The sequence below is a fragment of the Meriones unguiculatus genome, chromosome 2 (genome assembly GCF_030254825.1).
Source record: "Meriones unguiculatus strain TT.TT164.6M chromosome 2, Bangor_MerUng_6.1, whole genome shotgun sequence".
Taxonomy (NCBI): Eukaryota; Metazoa; Chordata; class Mammalia; order Rodentia; family Muridae; genus Meriones; species Meriones unguiculatus.
Window position 1 is genome coordinate 62,452,009 of NC_083350.1, and position 21,730 is coordinate 62,473,738.

The 21,730-nt window shown below is 44.6% G+C and overlaps 1 protein-coding gene across 8 annotated transcripts in view; it reads right to left on the bottom strand.

Annotated features, from left to right (window-relative positions):
* Positions 1-21,730, bottom strand: part of Fhod3 (formin homology 2 domain containing 3) — a 410,673-nt gene that overhangs the window by 55,932 nt on the left and 333,011 nt on the right. For 6 of the 8 annotated variants that reach the window (XM_060377581.1, XM_060377579.1, XM_060377576.1 and 3 more), the window contains 3 exons: positions 16,929-17,063; positions 13,030-13,080; positions 6,968-7,179 (listed from right to left, as the gene is read on the bottom strand). In XM_060377581.1, the coding sequence (XP_060233564.1) occupies positions 6,968-7,179; positions 13,030-13,080; positions 16,929-17,063 (398 nt within the window). The remainder of the gene's footprint in view (positions 1-6,967; positions 7,180-13,029; positions 13,081-16,928; positions 17,064-21,730) is intronic. The other 2 variants (XM_060377577.1, XM_060377582.1) reach the window with 1 other exon arrangement.

Below are 21,730 nucleotides of genomic sequence, written 5' to 3' on the forward strand. Positions count from 1 at the left end.
CGCAGACTGGCACCTGGCAAGTTTTAGTGTCTTAAGGAATTTCAGATGGAGGTATCTGAGGAGGTGGAAGACACTTGCCCCAGGACCCAAAAGGAGAAGGGTAGAGGCACAGACTGGACATTTTTCAGCACACAGTGGCCGTGAGCAGTCAGAAGTGGGCACGGGAGGGTTGGATGAAAGGGTAGTGTGAAAAGGGTGGGCTTGGCAGTAACTTTAAAACCCCACCACAGAGGAACTGGGAGAAGATAGCAGCACAGCTACAAGAAACACAAGGCATGATGATGGGGAAATGGTGAGAAAAGGAGAGGACCCTGAAGGCAAACAGCACATTTCTTCTGTGAATTATCTAGAAGTCACAGAAGGGTTTAAAGAGGTTGCATCAAAAATAGCTGCTGGAGCGTCTAGTGTCTCTGCTGAGTGAAGGCAGCCTTTTCAGAGAAGCTCCAGTTCAGAAAGTCTTAAAAGACACATGTCTATCCCAGGCTCACCACTGCATTGCAGGATCCCTGAGTTCAGGGATTGTAAGAGTCTGTAAAGCCAACGCATGCTTACTCGGCTCTTCTTCAGCCTTTATATTACTGTGTGTAAACGCAGGGCAGTTTATATGGGGCAGGGTATGCCCAAGGAAAAGGAGAAGTGATGGACACAACATTGTAGCTACTAAGGTCCTGAGAGCCAGAGAAGGATGCCAGGAGGAGGGGCCTCAGATTTCCACTTATTGTTACTTTGAAGGTCTTGGCCATTGGCTGAAAGACTAAAGACCCTCACCGTCCTGGCTCACAGAACCTCATGACTATACCTGAAAGCATCAGTCTTGAGGTTCCTGCCTTGAATAAAAGGCACTCATATCCTTGTATCTGCCCAATGTAATCAGGGCCTCATGTTCCTCCTCACACTGTCTTTATTAAATAAGAGCAAGCAAATTATTAATATTATTATTATTATTATTATTATTATTATTGCTTACCCTAAGCAGACCTTAGGATATAAAGTTGATAGTAAAGTTTGGTTTAAAAACATTATCCTTCAATGTTAAGTAACAACTGCCTGTGGATTCCACGTCTCTACAGCCCGGCAAGCAGAAGCTCTGATAACGCTTCTTCTGAAACAGAAGTGGGAAAGAGGAAAAGGATAGAAACATGAGAATGACTGGGAATATTCATTTCACTGTCCGCCATCTTGTGTGTCTGGGATGAAGGAAAGACATGCCTACTGCCCCTAAGCTCTGAGCTTCCCTCTTCAGGTTTCTCACAGTTACATGTCTAGGTGCCACTAACCCATGGGAACCAGGGATGGGGAAAAATGGCACAAGCAAAGATTCTCTGGCTACCTCTGTTGCTCTAGGCATGAAGTTCTCATCTCCGACCTCGGAGTTCTCTGCTTTCTTCCTGCATCTCTGAAGTTGTTGCAGCCCACCTCGTCACACAGGGAAAGTTCAGAGCTTCCACGGTTTTAAACAACAGTTTCTATGAGGTCACCGAGTTGATCAGAAAGTGCCCACTTCACCGGTTTCCCCAAAGTTGTTTTGTGCTTTCTCTTTACTTAGGATTTATAACCTACTTCAAAAGAGTCAAAACTTCAGTGTGCCCAAAAATATGGCACACGAAGGGGCTGGAGAAATGGCTCGGTGGTTCAGAGCACTCGCTGCTCTTGCAGAGGAGCTGGGTTCAATTCCCAGCACCCACATGGTACTTTACAGCTGTCTGGAGTTCCAGCTCAGAGAATCCACTCCCCTATGTGGGCTCTGTAGGCCCTGCAGGCATATATTACACATGCACACATTCATGCAAAGCATTCACACATATGAAAGAAAAAGAAGTAAACCTCAAAGAGAAAAATATGGCAGAAGAAAAACATGGTGAACAGCGATCAACCTCTCCAACAAGTGACTGCGAACAATTTCGCCTTTCCCAGTAAACTCCACGTAGGTGCAAAGACTTCCAAGTGAGGGTCTACAATAGAGGAAACAGAGCCCCGGCCTTCGATGGAGCTCCTGAAGGATTTGGTCAAAGGAAACAAAATGGCATCAAGTAGCTTTAGGCACCTGAGGAATGAGGGGGAATCACAGCCAGCCCTGAGTCCCACAGCCACAGGAATCAAGCTTCTAGCCAATTAATACAACACTGGGCTGAAGGTATCCAACAATTTCATGCTCACCAGCCAGCAAGTATGAGGCTGATGCTGGCACTGCCCCACAGCTGGTAGGCCAGGTGGAAGCGGCAGCAGATGTTTCTACCTCATGCTGCATAGATGAGGTAAACTAGGACAGTACCTATAGCCTGAAGGAGACTCACACAGCACACAACAGAAAAGATGACCGTGACGCTAATCGGTAGTAATGATGACTGCAGACAGGATGATGGATGGATGCCTTTGTGAAAAACGATCACTCATTCAAATGGATTGGACATTTCACGACAGAACTGAATGTTTACACTTTATTTCCAGGTGTCAGAAACCACGGGCTGGAGGAATTTTCTTACTCCCAGCACTTTAAATGCCTGGACCCAAGTGAAGGAGTATCAGTAAGCCACTGTCAGTCATTTCAACGAATGGTCGCAGGTGAATATGCAATCGGATTAGCCATATCTCATATCCTCAGAGTCTGTAAGTGCTTTGGAAATACCTTAAAGCCCAATTATTGGTAGCAGGAAAAACTCTGTTGCTGAAAATATTTTTATTGACATACATTTTATGTTGTATGCCCAGATTTCCAGGTGCACCCTCTGCGGTCTTATCTCAGTGAGCATATGTGAGAAACAACAGAGGTGACCCAGTCTTCACTACTTTCCCCTAGTAAGGCTTGTGGATAAAATGCTTCCTTCCACTGAGAAGAGTAGCTTCTGACAGTAGCCTCCAGTGAGAAAGTAATTTCTCTCCATCTGGCCTCAGGAGGGTCTTATGTGTTTGAGGAAAAGAGCATGGTGGGAGCACATTTCCCATACCCCAGAAAGGGTAATCAAGCCTGGATACATCAAGGGGACTGCCACCAATAGCTGGCTTTAGGGACAATAGTTTTGCTTTATGTTGTTTCCACGAAATGCCTTCCAAGGATGTGACTCATTCAGCGATACGGCTTTGTGTGATAGTTACTTGTCTCATTGTGACAAAAAGCCTGACACAAGCAACTTAAGGAAGGGAGGGCTTTTTTGGCTCACAGTTTGAGAGTGAAGTCCATTGTGTTAGGGAAATCATGGTGGCAGGATCCGAGGCCACACACACCAGCCACAGTTATACCAGGGAGAAGTGAAGGGTAGGTCCAGCTTTCTGTTTCTCTTTTATTGAGTTCAGGACCAAAGTCTGTGGCATAGTATCACTCACACTAGGTGGATCTTCCCACTGTAAGTTAAGGCATCCTAATGCATACGATCCCTCAGAGATACTCGAAGAGGCCTGTCCCATAGATGGTTCTAGATCCCATCAAGTTGAAAACTGAGTGTAAGCACCACACTTGACTCTACTGACTTTTTACTCTCAGGTATGCATGCTATTCCTTTCAAGTCTCTCTAAAACTTAAAAAAAAAAAAATCAGATCAAAGACTTTCATCCTAAAAGGAACAGTGAGAATAGTGTTGATTCTAAGTCATCTGTGGGTTTCATCAGACTAATAACAGGAAATAAACTTATCACATACTCCGATGCAAGCCCTCAGGTCTCAGAAATACACCAGCCTATCAAAACAATGACTAAAGAGAGATGCTTTGCCATGTTTACCAAAAGCTCGGGCTGGTTGAGTTAACTACAGCATGGTGCCAGTAAGAGTACATATAGATGTCATCACCTCACTTGGGTTTGCAAGTTTGACACAAGAGGAAAAATACCCAGACCATGACAACCAAGACTAGGCAGTTTGGGGACACACATCTGCTGTGAGCTGCAAAAGGGCCAGATGGAAAAACAATTTCAGCATACACTGGCTTGAGGATAGAGGGCAGTGGCATCATCTACAGAATAGTTACAGCATATTTAGCTGAGACTGATTTTGACTGAAGAACTCACTGAATGATACATAATGCTATTAATATTTAACCAATAGGTCTTCCCTTCTCAAGTGTGTATTTTACAAGGGGAATGAAAAGGAATTCCAGTGCTTTCCTATCTCTCTTTTGTTTTGGTATCTTTGAGGCAGGGCTTTATATAGCCCTTGATCATAGTATGCTGCCAAGACTAGCTTTGAACTTTTGATACTCTTGCTTCTGCCTCTCCTGTATTTGGGATTATAAGTCTGTGCCATCATATGTGGCTCTTATGCTTTTAAAAGGTCTCCAGAATCCAAGCCAGTAATTGAAAGCTGGATTTGACCATGCATGCAACAGCCACTTCAGGTGGAGACAAGAAGATCAGGAAATCAAGGCCATTCTTTGCTATGTAGGGAGGCTTGAGACCTACCTACCCTACATGAGGCCCTGCTTCAAAAAGCTAAAGCCAAACATAGTAAAAGTAGCCACAAAGTGACCTATCTCTTGCAGTATCCATACGTTTGCAACAAATACTAATTTTTCCCCTTTCTTACCAGTATAATTATGAAATGCTGTGCAAATATTGTGCAAATATTGGGAAAAGGTAGGCAAACTGAAGGTACGGCATACACTAGAGCCACAACACAAAGCATGTTCCACTGTGACTTTTCAAATAATGGGGTGCATCTCTATCATGGACTTTTCCCAGGCCTATCAGTGATAGCCAACATGAATCTTCCCTTGCATTGGATCCTCAGGAAACTACAGATGAAGCTGTCTCTGCTCTTAACCAAACACGTGACCAGATATTTAACAGGAGCAGAGTGCTGGGAAAGGAAGAGGCAGAATATGACAGAGCTGTGAAGCACACTGTGGTCATATGATCCAGCAATGACCAAGGATGAAAAAGCGTGTCAGCCCTTGGCACAAGTAGAACACAACAGTGCCAGGTGTTTGGTGCAAGACAAACATCTGGATGTTTGGTTATGTGTGCTATTCTTCCTCCAGATGTTGGGACATTGTAAATATTAGGGGTAGGCAAAAAGTTACTTTGGAAATTTGAAACTGGGACCTGGTAGTAAGAAGAGACTGGTAATAGAAGGCTCTGGCGTATTTCAAAGAACAGTAATAAGGCAGGAGGGGCTAAACCTTTGTTACCTCAGCTTGGGAGTTCTGTCATAAAGATTCCCCAAAGCAGCAGGAAACTCCCAGCAGTTCTTATAAACAATCTTTCTCTTATGGAATTCTTTCTAGACTGTTATCATTCCTAATTCATGTATAATCACAGGCACAACTTTGTATGTTTGTATGTAAGTGGGGGGGGTGGCCAATGTTGGATGTCTTCCTTGATCACTTTTACATTTGAATTTTGAAGCAGGATTTACTGCTGAATATGGAGCTCAGCATTTGGCTGGGCTGGCTGGCTAGAGGCTCCAGGAACCTGTCTGTCTCTACCTCCCCCAACACTGTGGGTATAGGTGTAACCATTACATCTGACTTTTTCGTGCATACTGGGGTTCTAAACTCAGGGTTGTTGTGTTTTCACAGCAAACACTTTACTGACAGCCATCTCCCCAGACCCTCATTTCCAATCTAAAACTCAGTTATACATGAGAACAAGGAAGTCAGAATGCATTGTGGTCCCATTGTCTTAGATTACAATTAATCAGTGTAGGAGACACACCCACCTACATCCTAAAAGACACACTCATACCCCCCCAGGGACATGCCAGCAACAGCACTTGATGTTTTATCGATGTACATAAATTTAGATACATACACACATACACATACACACACACACACACACACACACACACACACACAGGGTTTTAAGCCTGGCATTGTGCTTGATTTCAGTCAAACATCCCCTTCATCTCTACTAATCCTCCCTCACAGAAGGAAAAAAATGACATTAAGCATGGAACCACAACTTTGCCAGAGGCAAGTTTCTATACTGCCCATGGAAATACCAAACACAGATAACACAATGATCTGAAGGCAGTGTTTGGAAAGCTCACAGTCCTCACAGGATGGCCTGCCTTCTTATACTCAGTCTTGGTATTTTTCAGACTGGACTTACTCATCTGTGACTGAGCCATCTGCCGGGACAATCTTCCATGGGGTCAGGAACCAGGAATAACTAAATATAAGGCAAAACTAGGAGCTGGGGGGGGGCAGTCAGCCTGCTCCTGCCCAGTGGACCCTGAGGCTGGGAGAGCCAGCAGAAAGTTGGAGAGACAGTCTTTCCATTGCACCCAGTACTGCTGAGGTCAGTGAGCCTGGCCTTGCCTGGAGGATGCTGTGGGTGATGGTGAGCCAACCCTCCCAGAGCTGAAAGCTTAGTACCTCAGCTGCCTTCGGCTGGCTCCATTGCATCAGGCTGCAAGCCTCAGCGCTCAGCGAAACCCAGCAGGGCTGGTGGCGCTGGGAACACATTGTGCAAAGTGCCAGTGCTGGGAGTCATGCTCTGTATTAGCATGAAAAAAAAAAAAAAAAAAAAAAAAGCCCTAGTGCAATGCACAGAACAGACAGGAAGAAAGCTGTGGTTCAAGGCTACAAATGAACAATATTGCCAGGTTGTGTTTTGCTTTGTTTTTTAATTTTTATTTTCAAAAAACAAATAAAAACCCTGAGAAAACAAGTTTTTTCCAGGGAGAAGAAGCTGCCTGTCTCTTTACTTAAGCTTGTGGACGTACAGGCATGTGTAAACACACACACACACACACACACACACACACGGCGGGGAGGGGGCTACATGCCAGCAATTTTCACTTGTTAAAAATTATTTTTCATCTATTGTTACTATATTCTAATTTTGTTCCATTCCCATCAAATTAAAATGAGACCATGCTTTTGGTAAGAAGATTCCAAAGTGGTCACCTTGCTGGGTAGAGCCAAACCATGAAGTACTAACTACCTGGTACTATGTTGGTATCATGCTGGACTCCTGTGAAAGCCTGTTTGGTGCTGACAGTCAGCTTTCCCACCATTCTCCCAGCACTCACCTTGGGGATACTGAAGCGTGGGCGGGGATGGGGGCACTGTGAGAGCCTCCTGTGAGTCTGCAGATGAAGGAGTCTGGCTTGACGGGGAAGGTGAGGCAGGGGCTGCTGGCAAGCTCAGGTCCAAGGAGAGGTCAGCTCTGCCCCGGCTCACACTCCGGCTTCTCAGCTCCTTCTCGTGCGTCTCGGCTGCCAACTGTTCCAAGTATTTGTATCTGAAAGTTAAATTCCAAAGGGTTTCCGTAAAAAGAAAGAGGAGCCCGTGGCTGACGCTTGTTTATGGACGAAACACCTGCAAATTGAGCTGGTTTCCTGATGCATGGGGCAGAGTGCAGGGCTGACTGGAGGGTCAGCCTGCCAAAAGCACACAGCAAAGCCAAGATGCTAGTGATTAAGAACCCTGCATCATTCATAAGCAAGCAAGTGAGGACAAATGGCAACATCACACAAAAACGGATCCCGGCTCACTGCTGCAGGATCTTCATTCCCCTTTCAGGACACAGTTCTACAAACACTAACAATAATAAACTAGCAAATAATAACCCGCAAAGGGCTCTGGCAGGGACAGCTGAGAACTGAACCCCTGTGGAGTTCACAGCTGTGAAATGGGAGGGTTTCTTGGTGTGGCAGAGAGAAACAGTGCCCCCAAATACCAAAAGGGGGCTGCTTGGACGGAAGCCTCTCGGAATTCCTGAACCTGCTTCAGTGCTAACAGCAATGCAGCTGGGATTCACTTTGTTCTCCCAGCATAGCCCATGGAAACTTTTTTATATTCTAAAATATTTCTGAGCAGGACCCAGACATCCAATAGCTTGGACCTGACGTCACATACAGTTTATTCATCAAAGTCAGTTTAAAAAGAACAAAGATACATCTGTTTTGCATTGCAGGCAGGCAGAACCCACTAACTGTTTATTAAGAACAGCTACCAATCATCTTCCTCATAGTGCACTTTATAGATCAGACCAAAATAACTTTGAAATATGTGCCTCTTCCAGATGTCTACACAGAAATAATGCATGAGCTAGGCTGGGGCAGGTCTCCAGCATCTCGGGCTGGGCTGCAGCTTATGCAAAACCCATCCCTCTGTGCCCGTGCCCTGACTTAGGGCTTCCTCACAGACAACACCTCTGCCGGCCACCAGGACGTGACACTCCTCATTCACCAGGATGACAAAGGCAGAGGGCATAGTTAAAGTCTTTAAAGTAATCAAATACCACGCGACTGCAGCTGGGTTGGTTGGTCAAGTGCATTCCCTACCAGTACTAAGAGCTGAGCTTGACCCCCTGGCATCCACGTATAACAGCCAGATAGGGTGCCACGTCCTTGTAATCTCGGTGCTGGGAAGTCAGAGACGAGCAGACCCCTGAGGCTTGCTGATCAGCCAGCCGAGCATACTGGGGCAGAGACGCTGTCTCAAAAACCAAGGTGAACAGCGCTAAGAAACATCATTGAGGCTGACCGCTGACCTGCCCACAAGGGCACATGTGCACACAAAGAAACGGGAACTCCGTTTAGGAGTGTGTGGTCAACTCTGTCACCTTCACCCACTTCTCTCCAACGCACGCACACACACACACACACACACAGACTCACACTCACACACACACAGAGGCAGGCTGCCCTTCCGGCTATGCCAGCATGGACTTCTTCCGCTGTGAAGCTGGCTCAGACCAACACAGCTGCAAGTAATCTCAGCCTTGCCTCTGAACTCATGTCGGATATGTAGCCCATTCAGCTCCGATGGCATTTTACATTTACTGCCTGGCATATTTAGTCAGCTCTTCACATGTGTATGTCTGTTTTCAACAAGCAGATAATACGATTTGGGAGATCAGGGAGAGCATCATCCTTTGTTCTTTCCCTCAGCGCCTTGCCCATGTCTGCTGATGGGAAGCAGGCAAAGCATGCAGGGCGGAAGCTGCCAGCACCTCCCCCCACCTGCAGAAGCCCACCTGCAGTCAGGAGGCCTAGGGCTGCGTGTACCCCATCTCACTGGCCAGTGAGCTGCTTTCCTGGCAAGAACCAGCACTGGATGTGCATACTAACACCCAATGCTTGGTACTGAGAGAGCTGCCTCAGAGAGAGAGGGCAGAGCTGTGCTCAGAAAGACTTTATTCTGACTGCCCTGCTAATGGTAATTAGCAGATTGCCCAGAATCCCAGAGGAGAAAACCCAGAGTCCCAATCATATTCTTACAGGAAAGGCCTCTCTTAGAAAAAACAAACAACAACAAAAACAGTGGCTCCCCCCTAGAAAGCCACATCTTGCCCTATACACGCTCCTGCCAACCCATTTGGGCCTTTCACCTTATCTGGTCCATCCCCAGTCTTGGTCTTCCACACCATACTCCGTGGGCAGCCAGGGGCTGCCAGTCAGTGGGTTCAGATCAGTTTCTCTACCAAGAGACTGACAGATGTTCACAAAGACTGTTCTTGTGTGTGTACAGGTTTCATAGAGGCCATCACCAAAGATCCATGGCACAGGGAAGGAGGCAGAAGACTTAACTAGAATTGTCGCATGGAATGAGGCTCTTTACGGGACAACAGGAGAGCAAGGCTGGGGATACTAATACTGGCTACCAGGGTTACAGTTTCGGTTTATACAAGGAGATTTCTGGTTGTACAACAATGTGAATACACCTCACATGACTGAGCCATACACTGAAATGGCTATACTGATTAAGTATATGCTAAGTGTACACATATACCCTCTTTAAATAAATTTTTAAGATTTACTTTAGGTTTATGAGTATTTGCCTATGTGCGTAGACATGAGCTACATGTGTTCCTGGTGTCTAGGCTGAGGGGGTGGGGTCAGAGAGGAAAGTTTGAGTTATAGATGATGTGAGCCATCATGTGGATGCTAGGAACCAAACCTGGGTCTTCTATGAAAGTGACAAGTACTTTAAACCACTGAGCCATCTTTCCAGCCCCAACTTACACAATCTTTAATTTAATAAGGGTGATGGCCGTGGTGGTCAGGAGCATTATTTTCTTGGAAGAACGCCCGCAGCGTTTGCAATGATTGGAGAGATGAGGGTCACAGCTCATAGTAGTGAGAAATGTCACAGCTTGACCCTCCGGACACACAGGAACTTCCAGCCTCCTGGGAAGGAAGCCACACCTTATCATAACAAAGTGAGTCTTAAAGCCACGCACTTAGGGACCCAAACGTAATCAGTCTGGGGAGTCACCAGCTCATGAGATGACTGTCATGTGTCCCTGATGCCTTTGGAAGCAACACCAACCATAAGACCACAACGAGGTTGCCACACAAAGCCCGGAGCCATGTCTGTGGTGCCCAAGTCCAACATTCGACCTCTCACCTCTGCTCCATCAAGCCTCCCCATTTCCCTTTGCTATGCCTCCCGCCTTTACTTATTCATTCATCTTTTCGTTTGTTTAGTGAACATTTGTCAAGTGCCTGTCATGTGCTGTGGACTGTAACAGGCAGTAAGGAATTAATAATAAACAAGAAAAATATCCCACCCTCATGCAGCTCACGGTGCGTGGCAGGGGGTGGTGGTGTAAATAAACTTTTGGAATGAACTCTGACACCCACAGGGTACCCAGGGCAGGACTAGAATTTCAGCTCAGTCTCTCTTAATTGAGCTCTACACATCCTGTATGAGCCAGCCCTACTCACCAATGACTTTTCCTTTGGTCCTCCTACCCAGGTCTCCCTCCCATTGAATCCAAGCTCTTCGACATCTCCTGGGCCTCCCAGGAGCGCTCAGCATCCTTTCTCATGGCTCTTGAACCACCATCATGCCTAACTTCCAGTTTTCTAGTGTATCCCCAATATTCCCTGTTACTTTGTTCCTGTGACCCCCCGTGTCTTCAAACGAGTAAACCCAAACCTAAAAAAAAACCCAGCTAGCCCAGACTGTGGGGATATGCCGGACTCTGTTCACTAAACCTCATGTAAACTGAGAGGCAACATGTCGGAGAAGGCTACAGCAAGGCCATGGAGGGCCCACTCTTGCACCTGCTGAGATGACCACATGCTAGGTAGAGGGGTGTTCTGCCCCGGAAGAGGAGACCAAGGGCAGAGCAGGAGTGGGAGAACGGGAATAACAGCTCCTCAATATGAGTATACCAGGAATAAGCAGAAGCCAGAAGGGGAAAAAGAACAGCTCAGCTTGAGCCAGCTCTGACCTTGACTCGGCACCTAACATTCCCTGCAGGAGTCACCCAGCCTTGCCTGGGTAGACATAGCCCGACAGCCAACTGTCAGAAGCTCAAAAATACACAATCTGGAGAGAAAACGAAACATATAAAATTTGAAATTCCTTAACCCCGGGCAAAAAACCAAGAGTATTTCAGTAAGAGCAGATGCCTCTCACTGTCTGAAACTGTCACTTATCAAAGGAAGGGACGTGTCTTCTTTCTTACCAGCACCTTTCTCTCTGAATTTACTGTCCACTGCTGGTTATTAGGATGACAATAATCTAATAGAATGTTGGAAATAAACCAATGTTTTATTCATGAGGCTGACTTAAGCATCTAATTTTTTAATTGAGCACAGACAGTCTCCACTGTTGCCTGACTCAGACTGTCCTGATCTATTTAGCTGATGGTGTCTAAAACATTAGCACAATTCCACATCATATTGGCACAATACAAATGGTTAGGCTCCCTCTAGGCTCCAGCACAAAAGGCGTGAAGGGAGCCCATTCCTGTCTTCATACTATATCGCCATCTGGTGGCAGAGTCAGTAACTGCAGGCAGTGGGAGGCAAGGGGTAAAAACTTTTGCCTGTGGATTTCCAGGTGTCCTTTGTTTACCTCAAACGATCACAAACTGGATATATGAATTAATACAGTTTGTAATGAAGTTAAATTAATGAACTCAGGCTGGAGATGTGACTCAGCAGTTAAGAGCACTGGCTGCTCTTCCAGAGAACCAAGGTTCTAGTCTCTGCCCCTAAACGGCAGCTAACAAGTCTGGACCTCCAGTCTTAGGGGATCTGACATCCCCTTCTAGCCTCCAAGGGTGCCAGGCATGCACACGGTGCACAGGTATACACGCAGGCAAAACACTCACACACATGAGAAAGTTAAACTTAAAAAAAGAGATTAATGGACTGAGTTTTCATCTTGAAGCTATCATCATGTTAGGCCATTTATTATTTTTTTAACTACAGTGTGTGTGCATGCATGCATATGCATTTGTGTGTGTGTGTGCGCGTGAGCGCGCCTGTTGAATGGTGTGCACATGGAGATATGGGAGTCGGAGGACAGCTTGCAGAAGTTGGTTTCTCTCTCCTTTGTGTGTGTCCGGGGATCAAACTCGGCTTCTCAGCCTCGGCAGCAAGTGCCTTTACCCACTTTCTTCGATAGCCTATTCATAAGTGACCACTGTGTGTGCCAAACTCTGAAGGGGCTACTTGGGAATGGCTCCCTCCATGCAGGCCAGGAGAGCAGTTCAGGAGGGAGGGAAGGGATCGGTTATAAAACTGGAAGGTCTTGCGGACACCGGGGACAGTATCGGTTGACTGAATTACCGTGGACTGAGTGACCTGGAAGTACATAGTAAGAACTATGTAAGAGCTAGTCCAGGGTCAAGAGCACTGGTACAAGTGTGGCTGATGCAGGCATCACGATGTCCGGGTCAGTTCTGGATTACTTATGGCATGACAGTCCCTGAGCAGTTAATGCCTGCTGTTGTCTAAGTGCTCAACTAGGATATTCACACAATGACAAAAATCATTCAGTGATGAAGTTTCCCAAACATCTCCATCACTGTGACACGTGGCAAGACCTAACATACGGAAAAACGGTGGTGATAACGTGCCCATTTGGAAAAGGGTTTTGGAGCATAGATGTTGCCATGATGGCCTCTCTATGCCTCTTTCCACCCCTGATTTCAGTCAGTTGTTGTTTCTATCATAAATCCAGAGTTTTCTTGAACTATGAAGTGAGGAGACAGGTGTTTGCGAAAGCCAGACGTGCAATGCCAAGGTGCCTCAGGTGAAGTGACTGCATCAAGGAACGCGGCATGCTTGCTTAACCGTGCAAAGTCACGTAACACCATTAGCAAGTGAAGAAGACGGATACGCACCTTTCTTCTCTCGCTTGTCTTTGCTCCTCTCTTTTGTCTAGATATTCTCGACTAGTGGAAATGTTCAGAACAAACAAAAAGAGAATAATAGACTTAGTGCTCATGAGATTATGAAGCAATTACTAAAAGGATATCACAGAGCCCTGCTTCTGCTTTAGAAAGGGAAAATCTGTCATAGCTGAATGCTAAAAGTTTAGAGGCTGTAATTCCAACGTGCTAAATATAAAGGATTTTTTTTTTCCAATAAAATGACAAGGAGGTCAGAAAAACAGGAACATAAGGTGACATCAGAAAGACTAAAGGAGGTGTAGACTGGGGAGAACACACCAAGGACACAGGTGTGCCAAGTATAGGCATCCATGCTTCTTGCTTTTCATACTGAAAACACAGTACTTTCTAACCCAGGAAGCTTGAAAGCTCCATTCACAAAAGCATCTGCACCCAAAGGGTAGCTCAGAGATGTGCGAAAAGCATGAACAACTTACTTACCAAGACCAAGAGGTGGGCTGCCAGCGTACTCCCCGCCATGGTGGTGGGAACAGACACTCGGCTTTCAGTGTTTCCCTACTTAACTCTCTCCATTCACATTCTCAACGGTAGCTCCATGGTTACTGTAACTAATTGTCCGCCTGTGGCCAGTCTGTCCTGATGACTAGTGTTCTTGGTGGGCAGAGGCCACCTTGCCTGGCGCTCTCTGTGCTCTTACATAACAAGTGACAATCAGTGATAAACCATGTCTGAAGACAGGATGCCAGTATCAGCCCCCAGTGCTCTGCATGCTTGCTAATATGAGCACGACATGATTTGACTTTGACAACACATTCTCAACCTATCTTTCTATTTTACTGGGACTCCACTGACACAATTGCTAGGGATTTGGGTATATTCCAAGGATTTTTAAGACATCTTTTTTTTTTCTTCCTAACACTTCGTTTCCAATGGCCTCACTGCTCACTGCCCCCTCTCATTTCAAGTAGGCTGCTTGGCTCATCCAATGGATTCATTATTTTTTCCCATGTTTCAGTTATGTGTATTTCTATTTGGCTTTTCTTTACATCTTCACAAAGGCTTGTCTTTTTAGTTGTTTCAAGCATATTTTCCATTAATCTTTTTTTCAGTCCTACTAGTAAAAAGCCTTACTTTGTCATTCCACTGTAATATGTGGGGAATGAATTCTAATATAGCTCATCATATAGATCAAGTATTTCCAAGAATAACTTGTAGCAGAGATATGTTTGCCCTTACTCTTGGAACACATTCACAATAGCTGCTTTAATCTCTGCCTGATGGTGACATCATCCAAGTCCCTTCTGTAGTTCTTTTCATTATCTTCCTTCCTTGCATTAAAACCTCCCTAACTCTCTGTGACAAGCCGTTTTGCATTGCACCTGTATATCTTAACTCTATAGCAAGATTCTGAGGGTTGAATTCTATAAATGAGACTCCTTCCTGCTTTGTTTGTTTGCAGATAATTGAGCAGATTGGGTTCACCTGTGGGTTCTGAAGTACCTTCTGATGTTGCACCAGTATTAGCTCCCATTCTCAACTGTTCTCAACTGCGTCAGATTAGGTCTTGCGTGCATGACCTAGCAGCCATTCTGGGACCTGAGTGGGGATCCCCTCTCTAGGGAGTTCTCAACGCTGGGCTTGCCATTTATGCTAGGAGCTAGACATGTCCAAATCAGAGACGGGCTGAAGCTCAGGGAGCTCCTTGTTCATGTGTTCCTTGTCTTTCTGTCTCTGTGTATGTCTCTGTCTCTCTGTCTCTCTGCTGGTGTGCTTGTGTATACACAAATGCATGCATGAAGGTCAGAAGATACAGCTTGTTTGGTTTTATGGTAGTGTGTGTGTGTGTGTGTGTGTCTGTGTGTCTGTGTATACAGAAGCCAGCAGAGGATGTAGAGTACCCTGCTTCATCACTCTCCAACTTATTCCTTTGAGATAGTGTCTTTTGTTGAAAATGGGGTCAGGCTAGGCTGGTAGGTAGCAACCCCCAGTAACACCTTTGTCTTCCCCAGCCTCACCCCTACCTGAGCACATGCTTTACAGACTTGCATGCTTCCATACTTTTTATATAAGTGCTGGGATCTGAATTCAAGTACTCATGTACTATACAGCAAGCACCCTTACCCACTGAGCAGTCTCTCCCCAGCCCCACTTCAGCCAGCACCTACCCTCTCTGAGACAGAGTGACTTACAGGCTCAAAGCTCACCTAAATAAGTAAGCCAGGATGATTGGCCAGCAAGCCTCCTCACAAGGAATCCTCCTGTCTCTGTCTCCCCAGCACTGGGACCACAGTGCATGCCAACACAGACAGACATATCACAAAGGTTCTAATGATTAACGTTGGGTCTTCGTGTTTTCATGTAAAGTTCTTAATAAGCAATTCCTCCCTACCCCTGCAGCTCTCTCTGGTGCTGGTGGTCTTGTTGTTTGTTTGTTTGTTTGAGGCAGCATTTCATGTACCCTATTTTTAGGTAAGACCTTGGATGTATAACTTAATCCCCAAATTTTCCACATATTTTAAGACAAATTCCTGGCTGCTAATTGGTGGTAAAATATGAGATTTCTCAGAGATCCATAAATCAGGAAGTATTTAACTTGTCCCAGGGGTTTGAGAAATCAGATTTTATAAACAACCTCTAGAACTGCCTCAGAAAGGGTGGAGACAGGTTGATGTTTCCATGCATCATTTGGTAGAATTCTGACAGCTCACGATATACCATACAAGTGTGACAGAAAGGATGCTGGTTTAGTTCATGCAACCTGTTTGTCCTCTCTCAACAAAGCCAGGCTTAGTCCTTCACCTAGAGACTTGGAGTGTCTGTTTGTATGAAGCAACAACCAGCCAGTAAGCAGCTTTATAATTCTGTAATTACTTGGATTATTTCTCCAATGACACGTGTCCTTCTTGGCCTCTGAGGAAGCCAGAAGTCACTGAATCTGTACCTTCTTACTGGTTATGTCTTATGTCCTCTAATGATGTAGCTGAGCATCAATGAAGAATATTTGACAAAGAAACTAAGCTGAGGAAATGGGACGCAGAGATGGGGAGAAACATGAAGGGAAGGGGGAGAACATCCTATGGGAGGGATAATGAGAAGAAGGAGTGAAGATACAGAAGTGTGATGGGGGGAAATTGGAAGGGGGAACTGGAAAAGCAGATTTGGAAAGAAGGGCAGGAAAGAAACATGTAAGGAAAGACTCTGCTGTACATGCTGCAAAGCATGGCATGTGGAGCCCAGGCAGGAGAGGGCAAGGAGCTGGGCCTGGACCTGGAAGATAGACAACAGGGGAGCTGGCAAAAGGGGAAGCAGCATGGGGACAGAGAGGTAAGATGTGGGCCATGTCCAGGGAAACATCCATGGAGGCAGACAAAGAGAAGGAGATCAGGGACTATGAGCTGGGAGTAACTGGTACAAAAATTCCCCCACAGGAGGAGGCAATATATATTATATAAGATAAATTTCATCAAACATATATAAATGAATGCCAAGAATGACTGTGGTTACTACGGGGAGCAAAGAACAAACTGAAAGATTTTCTTTGTGACATCCAATAGGATATGAATAAAACATGATGAGGCCCTTCAGGAAGAAATGGCAAATTACATTGAGGCAATTAGGCATTATGTCCTGGGTAAGGCCACTTTAACTAATGGTGAACCAATGATGCCCAGCACCCTAATTGTATTTGGCTATTTGTGCTTCCTGCCACATGGCTAGAGGAAAGCAGCATACACGACCTCTAAGCAGCCTTCTGCGGGTGAATCTTACTCCACTTCAAAGATACAGACAGAACTGGGAGTGAACGTGTTGTTTCCTGACCCACTTAGGAAGTCTGTAAGCCAAGTGCTTCATGGTTCAAATCACAGTGAAAGTAATCTTCAAGTCCTTACTTGAATTTGTTCCTTTCTTCCCGTTCTATCCTCTGCAGCCTTTCTTCTCTCTCTTGCCGCCTCCGCTCTCTCTCTGCTGCCAGCGATTCTTGGTGCTGCCGGAAGGAGGATGTAAGAAGACTACCTGGTGATGAGCTAAAAACACAACAAGTTATGCTTTAGTTGCGTGGCCTGTAGATAAAAGCACAGAGCAGGGAGCTAGGGAGATGGCCCAGTGGTTAACTCCCTTTCCATATGGATGTGAGGACCAGAGCTCAAATGCCTAGGACCCATTGTAAATCATGAGTTACAGTATGGTAGCCTAGCTATAAATTCCAGACAGAGACCTCCCAGAGCAAGCTGGCTAGCAAGACTGGTCATCGCTGCAAGCTTTGAGTTTGATTGAGAGCCCCTGCCTCAAAGAGTAAATGGAGAAGAGCCATAGGGGATGTTTCTAAACATCAGCTTAGGCTTCCACCACCATGCATGCACATATGTACTTCCTCTACATACATGTAGGAAAACATGCATGTATACACATGCATACTACATTGTGTGTGCCAATGTTCTCTCCCTTCCTCTCTCTCTCTCTCTATCTATCTATCTATCTCACACACACACACACACAGAGAGAGAGAGAGAGAGAGAGAAAGAAAAGAGTGGAAAGCATGCAAGCAGGAATCAATGCCCAGTTTGGCCTGCATGAAAGATATACCAATACCCAGCACCCTTGTGGTGTTTAGATTGTTAGGCACCTCAAGATTTTCCATTTCAGAAGCCTTGTATATAAATGGTGATGAGCAAATGGTTTCACATGCTTGTAGGACTGGAGATGACAATGTATATAAAACACCAAGAAATACACTTGACTTATAAGCAATCATCAGTCATAGTCATGGGAACTACTATAAACAGAAGTCCAGGAAGAGGTATTGCATGTATGTACATATATTTATACAATAGATAGAAACCTTTATGCTTACATTTAAAATTGGTTCATATTAAAACTTTGATAAAGCCAGGTGCAGTGGTGCATGCCTATAATCCCAGCATTAGAGGAGGCAGAGGCAGGCGGATCTCTGTGAGTTGGAGCCCAGCCTGATCTACAAAGCAAGTGCAGGATAGCCAAAGCTACAATGAGAAATCCTGTCTTGAAAAACCAACCAACCAAACAAACAAACAAAAACAAGATGAAACAAAAAAACTTTGATAAAATAGAATCAACTTTCAGTCTAAAATACTTTTCTATTTATATATTTTACCATGTACTAACATCTCTGTGTACATCTCAAAATAACAATGTCATCTTAAAACAAGGTGCTCAGGAGACAGACAGACAGAAAAGACATGACATGTCTTTTTAGCAAATACAATTAAGGAAATTTTCTTCAGTGTTAATCATCCAAAGAAACTTGGAGTGGTGGATTGTGCCTTTAATCCCAGCACTTGGGAGGCAGAGGCAACTGCAGCTCTGTGAGTTCAAGGCCAGCCTAGTCTACAAAACAAGTCCAGGACAGCCAGGGCTGCACAGAGGAACCCTGTCTTGAAAAAACAAAACAAAAGAATCATCCAAAGACATTCTGCTTGCCAAAGGCCGGCTCTCACTTGTGGCCAGAGTTCATGTAAGAACTGAACCTTTCTCAACACGGAGGACTCAGTGGGATGCCACTGCTATGGGGATTACAGGAAATGTTAAGGAAGAGGATGGGTGGGAGATGAGAAAACTAGGTAACTAAATGAAAACATTTTAAAGGGGCTGAGCTGGGGAATGAGCTCGGTATCTCGGAAATAAAACGCACTGTGAAGCAACTGTTGTTTTCACTTGTCAACTAAACCTTCCAAATATCAAACACCTCTGAAATACAGCCTCATATCCAAGGACGCAGAGTGGGCAGAGGCATATTTAAGTTCAGGGATAAAATGCTTGCACCATAGGGACTCTTTAGTGCTGGAGAAAGATGGATTCTAAGTCACACAGTCTGCCAAGTGATCCAAGACATCCTCACTAATAAATGTGAGTGACCAAAAGTGGTGGGGAAAGTACAGATCAATTCACTATCTTTATAGCCAAGTTCTGTACTCCAGGCTCATGGGGGGAGGGAGAGGGAGCACTAATGAGCCCTCACAGAGACATAGACAGAATTTATTTAGTTTTTATCCTACAAGGCCACACTATGCTGTATAGAGTCTGTATTCTCTGAGCTGCAGTTATTTTGCAATTTTTAAAATGTTATCTGCAGGTAAATCTAATGAACAGAGGAAAGAGATTACTTTAATCTCTTGCATGGTGATTGATAGACATTAAGGATATTAATGCAAGTAATAAATTTATACAATATATCAATCTGAGGCTCTACATTAGAGAAAACACACCCTTCTCACATACACAAATATCATTTAAAAATTGAAATTGTGCTACTAAGATCATAAAGGGATGGATGGCTAGAATCCATGTCATGTGATCTCCCTTCCTGGACATAATACAACTAAGTTGAAAATAAACAGTAAGGAAAGAAATTGGGGAGGGGGCTTCAGTAATTATAAAAATTTAACACACTTCTAAATTTTTCTGTTTCAGAAGACATTTTCAATATCAAATTCATACACAAAAATAAAAAAATAGGACCAAGGTTTTAATTCTCTTAAGCTAATATATATCTAAATCATGATCTCAAAAGGATTTTTTGTAGGGAATTTTAAAATGAGTCTCAGATCTTTGCAGAGCATCTGAGTTGCATCATCATCATCACCATCATCCTCATTCTGAATAAGAACAAAGCAGAGCAATAACTCAGACAATGTCAAAGCCTATTTCAATAAGCACAGCCGCCAGGTGTGAACATAATACTGAAACATACTTGAAATTCGGACTAATGGAAGGAGGTCACCACCTAGGACACAGACTCACTCTCACACACAAACACACACACACACACACAGCCAGCTCATAACAGACTCACCAACACACATCAGTGGGGCCACTGGTGCTGATATTAATGTCAGTCATAAAACAAAATGCAGAAAGCTCTACCTCATACCAAACACAGAAAACAGAACCTAAATATTTAAGTAAAAAATGAACTATATATAAAAAGCAGACTATAGAGTGCCTTCTCTTTGCTTTAGAATCTGTGTAGCTTTTCTCCACCCCTTCCAGGAAGACAGGAAAGCATCTAGTGGCTCATGCCTTGGTCTTCACATGAATCCTCTGACCTGAGATAAACGGTCCTTTCACCATCTAGGCTAGTATCACTTGTATTCCTGTTTTCCTGACAACAATGGTGTTTTCCCAAATCTCAGCCTTGCTGAAGAATCCTGGCACATTCCTTCTGGAAGTCTGCTCTATTGTCAGGGACCCAGAAATCTCCTACATGGTAATTAGCAATGAGGAGTATTTTCCTCTACTTTCCGATATTTGGCCTCAGGCATTTGTTTTTGTTTAACAGGGGAGACAAACTCAACAGACACTCTTTTTCTCATAGGGATTTAACATTATTTCCATTATATTAATATCAGTTATAATGAATTGGTTCCAGAAGGAGACAAAATTATATACTTGATAGTGAGGATGATTTTCTTGGATTTAGAAACAAACAGGTCCTTTTGCCCCATGCTATAGGAACAGTCAGCCCTTCTTTTTCTGAGACTTCCCTGTCTCTACGTTGCAGCAGAAAATCAGTCTGGCCAACAATGGGAGGCAACCAGTCCATTCTTGACCTTGAGTGGTTTGGGCTGTCTTTTAGCTCCTAACAGAACAGCCCAATGCCTGAGCTGAGTGAAGGAAACAGAGATGATTTGATCTGAAGTGGGGGTGGAGGATTCTTTGCCATCAGCAGTCTTCCCTTTTGATGATGAGTTGGCACAGTGTTGATCTAAGAATCTGCAGACAGACTAAACATGAAATTGGAAGTCTTTCTAAAGATGAAGCTGAGACAAACAGGAGAGATGAACACTAGCTTCAGTTTTTAAAACAGTTGAGAACCACGCAAGACAGTCTCAGTCTGCCAGCTAGCCTGCAACTGCTGAGCCAAGAGATGACTTTAAGCCTCGAGTCAGCAGCTCAGTCTTGTTTATTTACTTCAGAGTAAGTCTGAATAGATGCACAGTATCTTCAAGAAACAGTCTCAAACAGTACAGTTTCTCTTCTCACGGCAGTCTTTGGCTGGGGAGATAGCTCAGTTGGTGAAGAGATACCCTTACAAGTACAAGGAACTAAGTTCAATTCCTTAATTTAAAATAAAAGTTCAATTCCAATTTAAAAAAAGCCAGGTATGGTATAATGGTCTTGAAACTCCAGACTTTAAGAAGAAAAAAGGAAAATTGGGCCAGAAAGCTGTGAGACTTGGGGGAACCAGTACAGAGCAAGAGTGAGGTTGAGACGTGTCCAAACTCCAAAAAATCTCATCCTAAGACTAGCAGGAGTAAGTGTTCCCTCCTTGCTCTGAACCTGCAGGTCCTAGCACACATAGCTTGTATGACCCCCACCTCTGACACTCTTGAGGTAGTTATGTAGCCTGGTGGCCAGGTTTCAGGTTAAACTTCCTCCCCCCTTATAAGGACATGTCCTGCTAGCACCTGGAATACCTCTTCACACAAATGAAGCATGCCCAGCATCTTGGCCCTAGCCAATGATGTACATCTACCCTACATACTTCTACCCACTGCCCAATTATTCACCCCTTATCCATCCCCGATAAAGAGAGCTGTTTCACTGAAAACCATCTTGGAGAAGGCTGTTTCTCACACACATACCGTCAACTGAGATCCTACATAACCCACCCTCCTGACTAAGCTTCATTCCTTCAGGCCCAGTGAGCTGGATA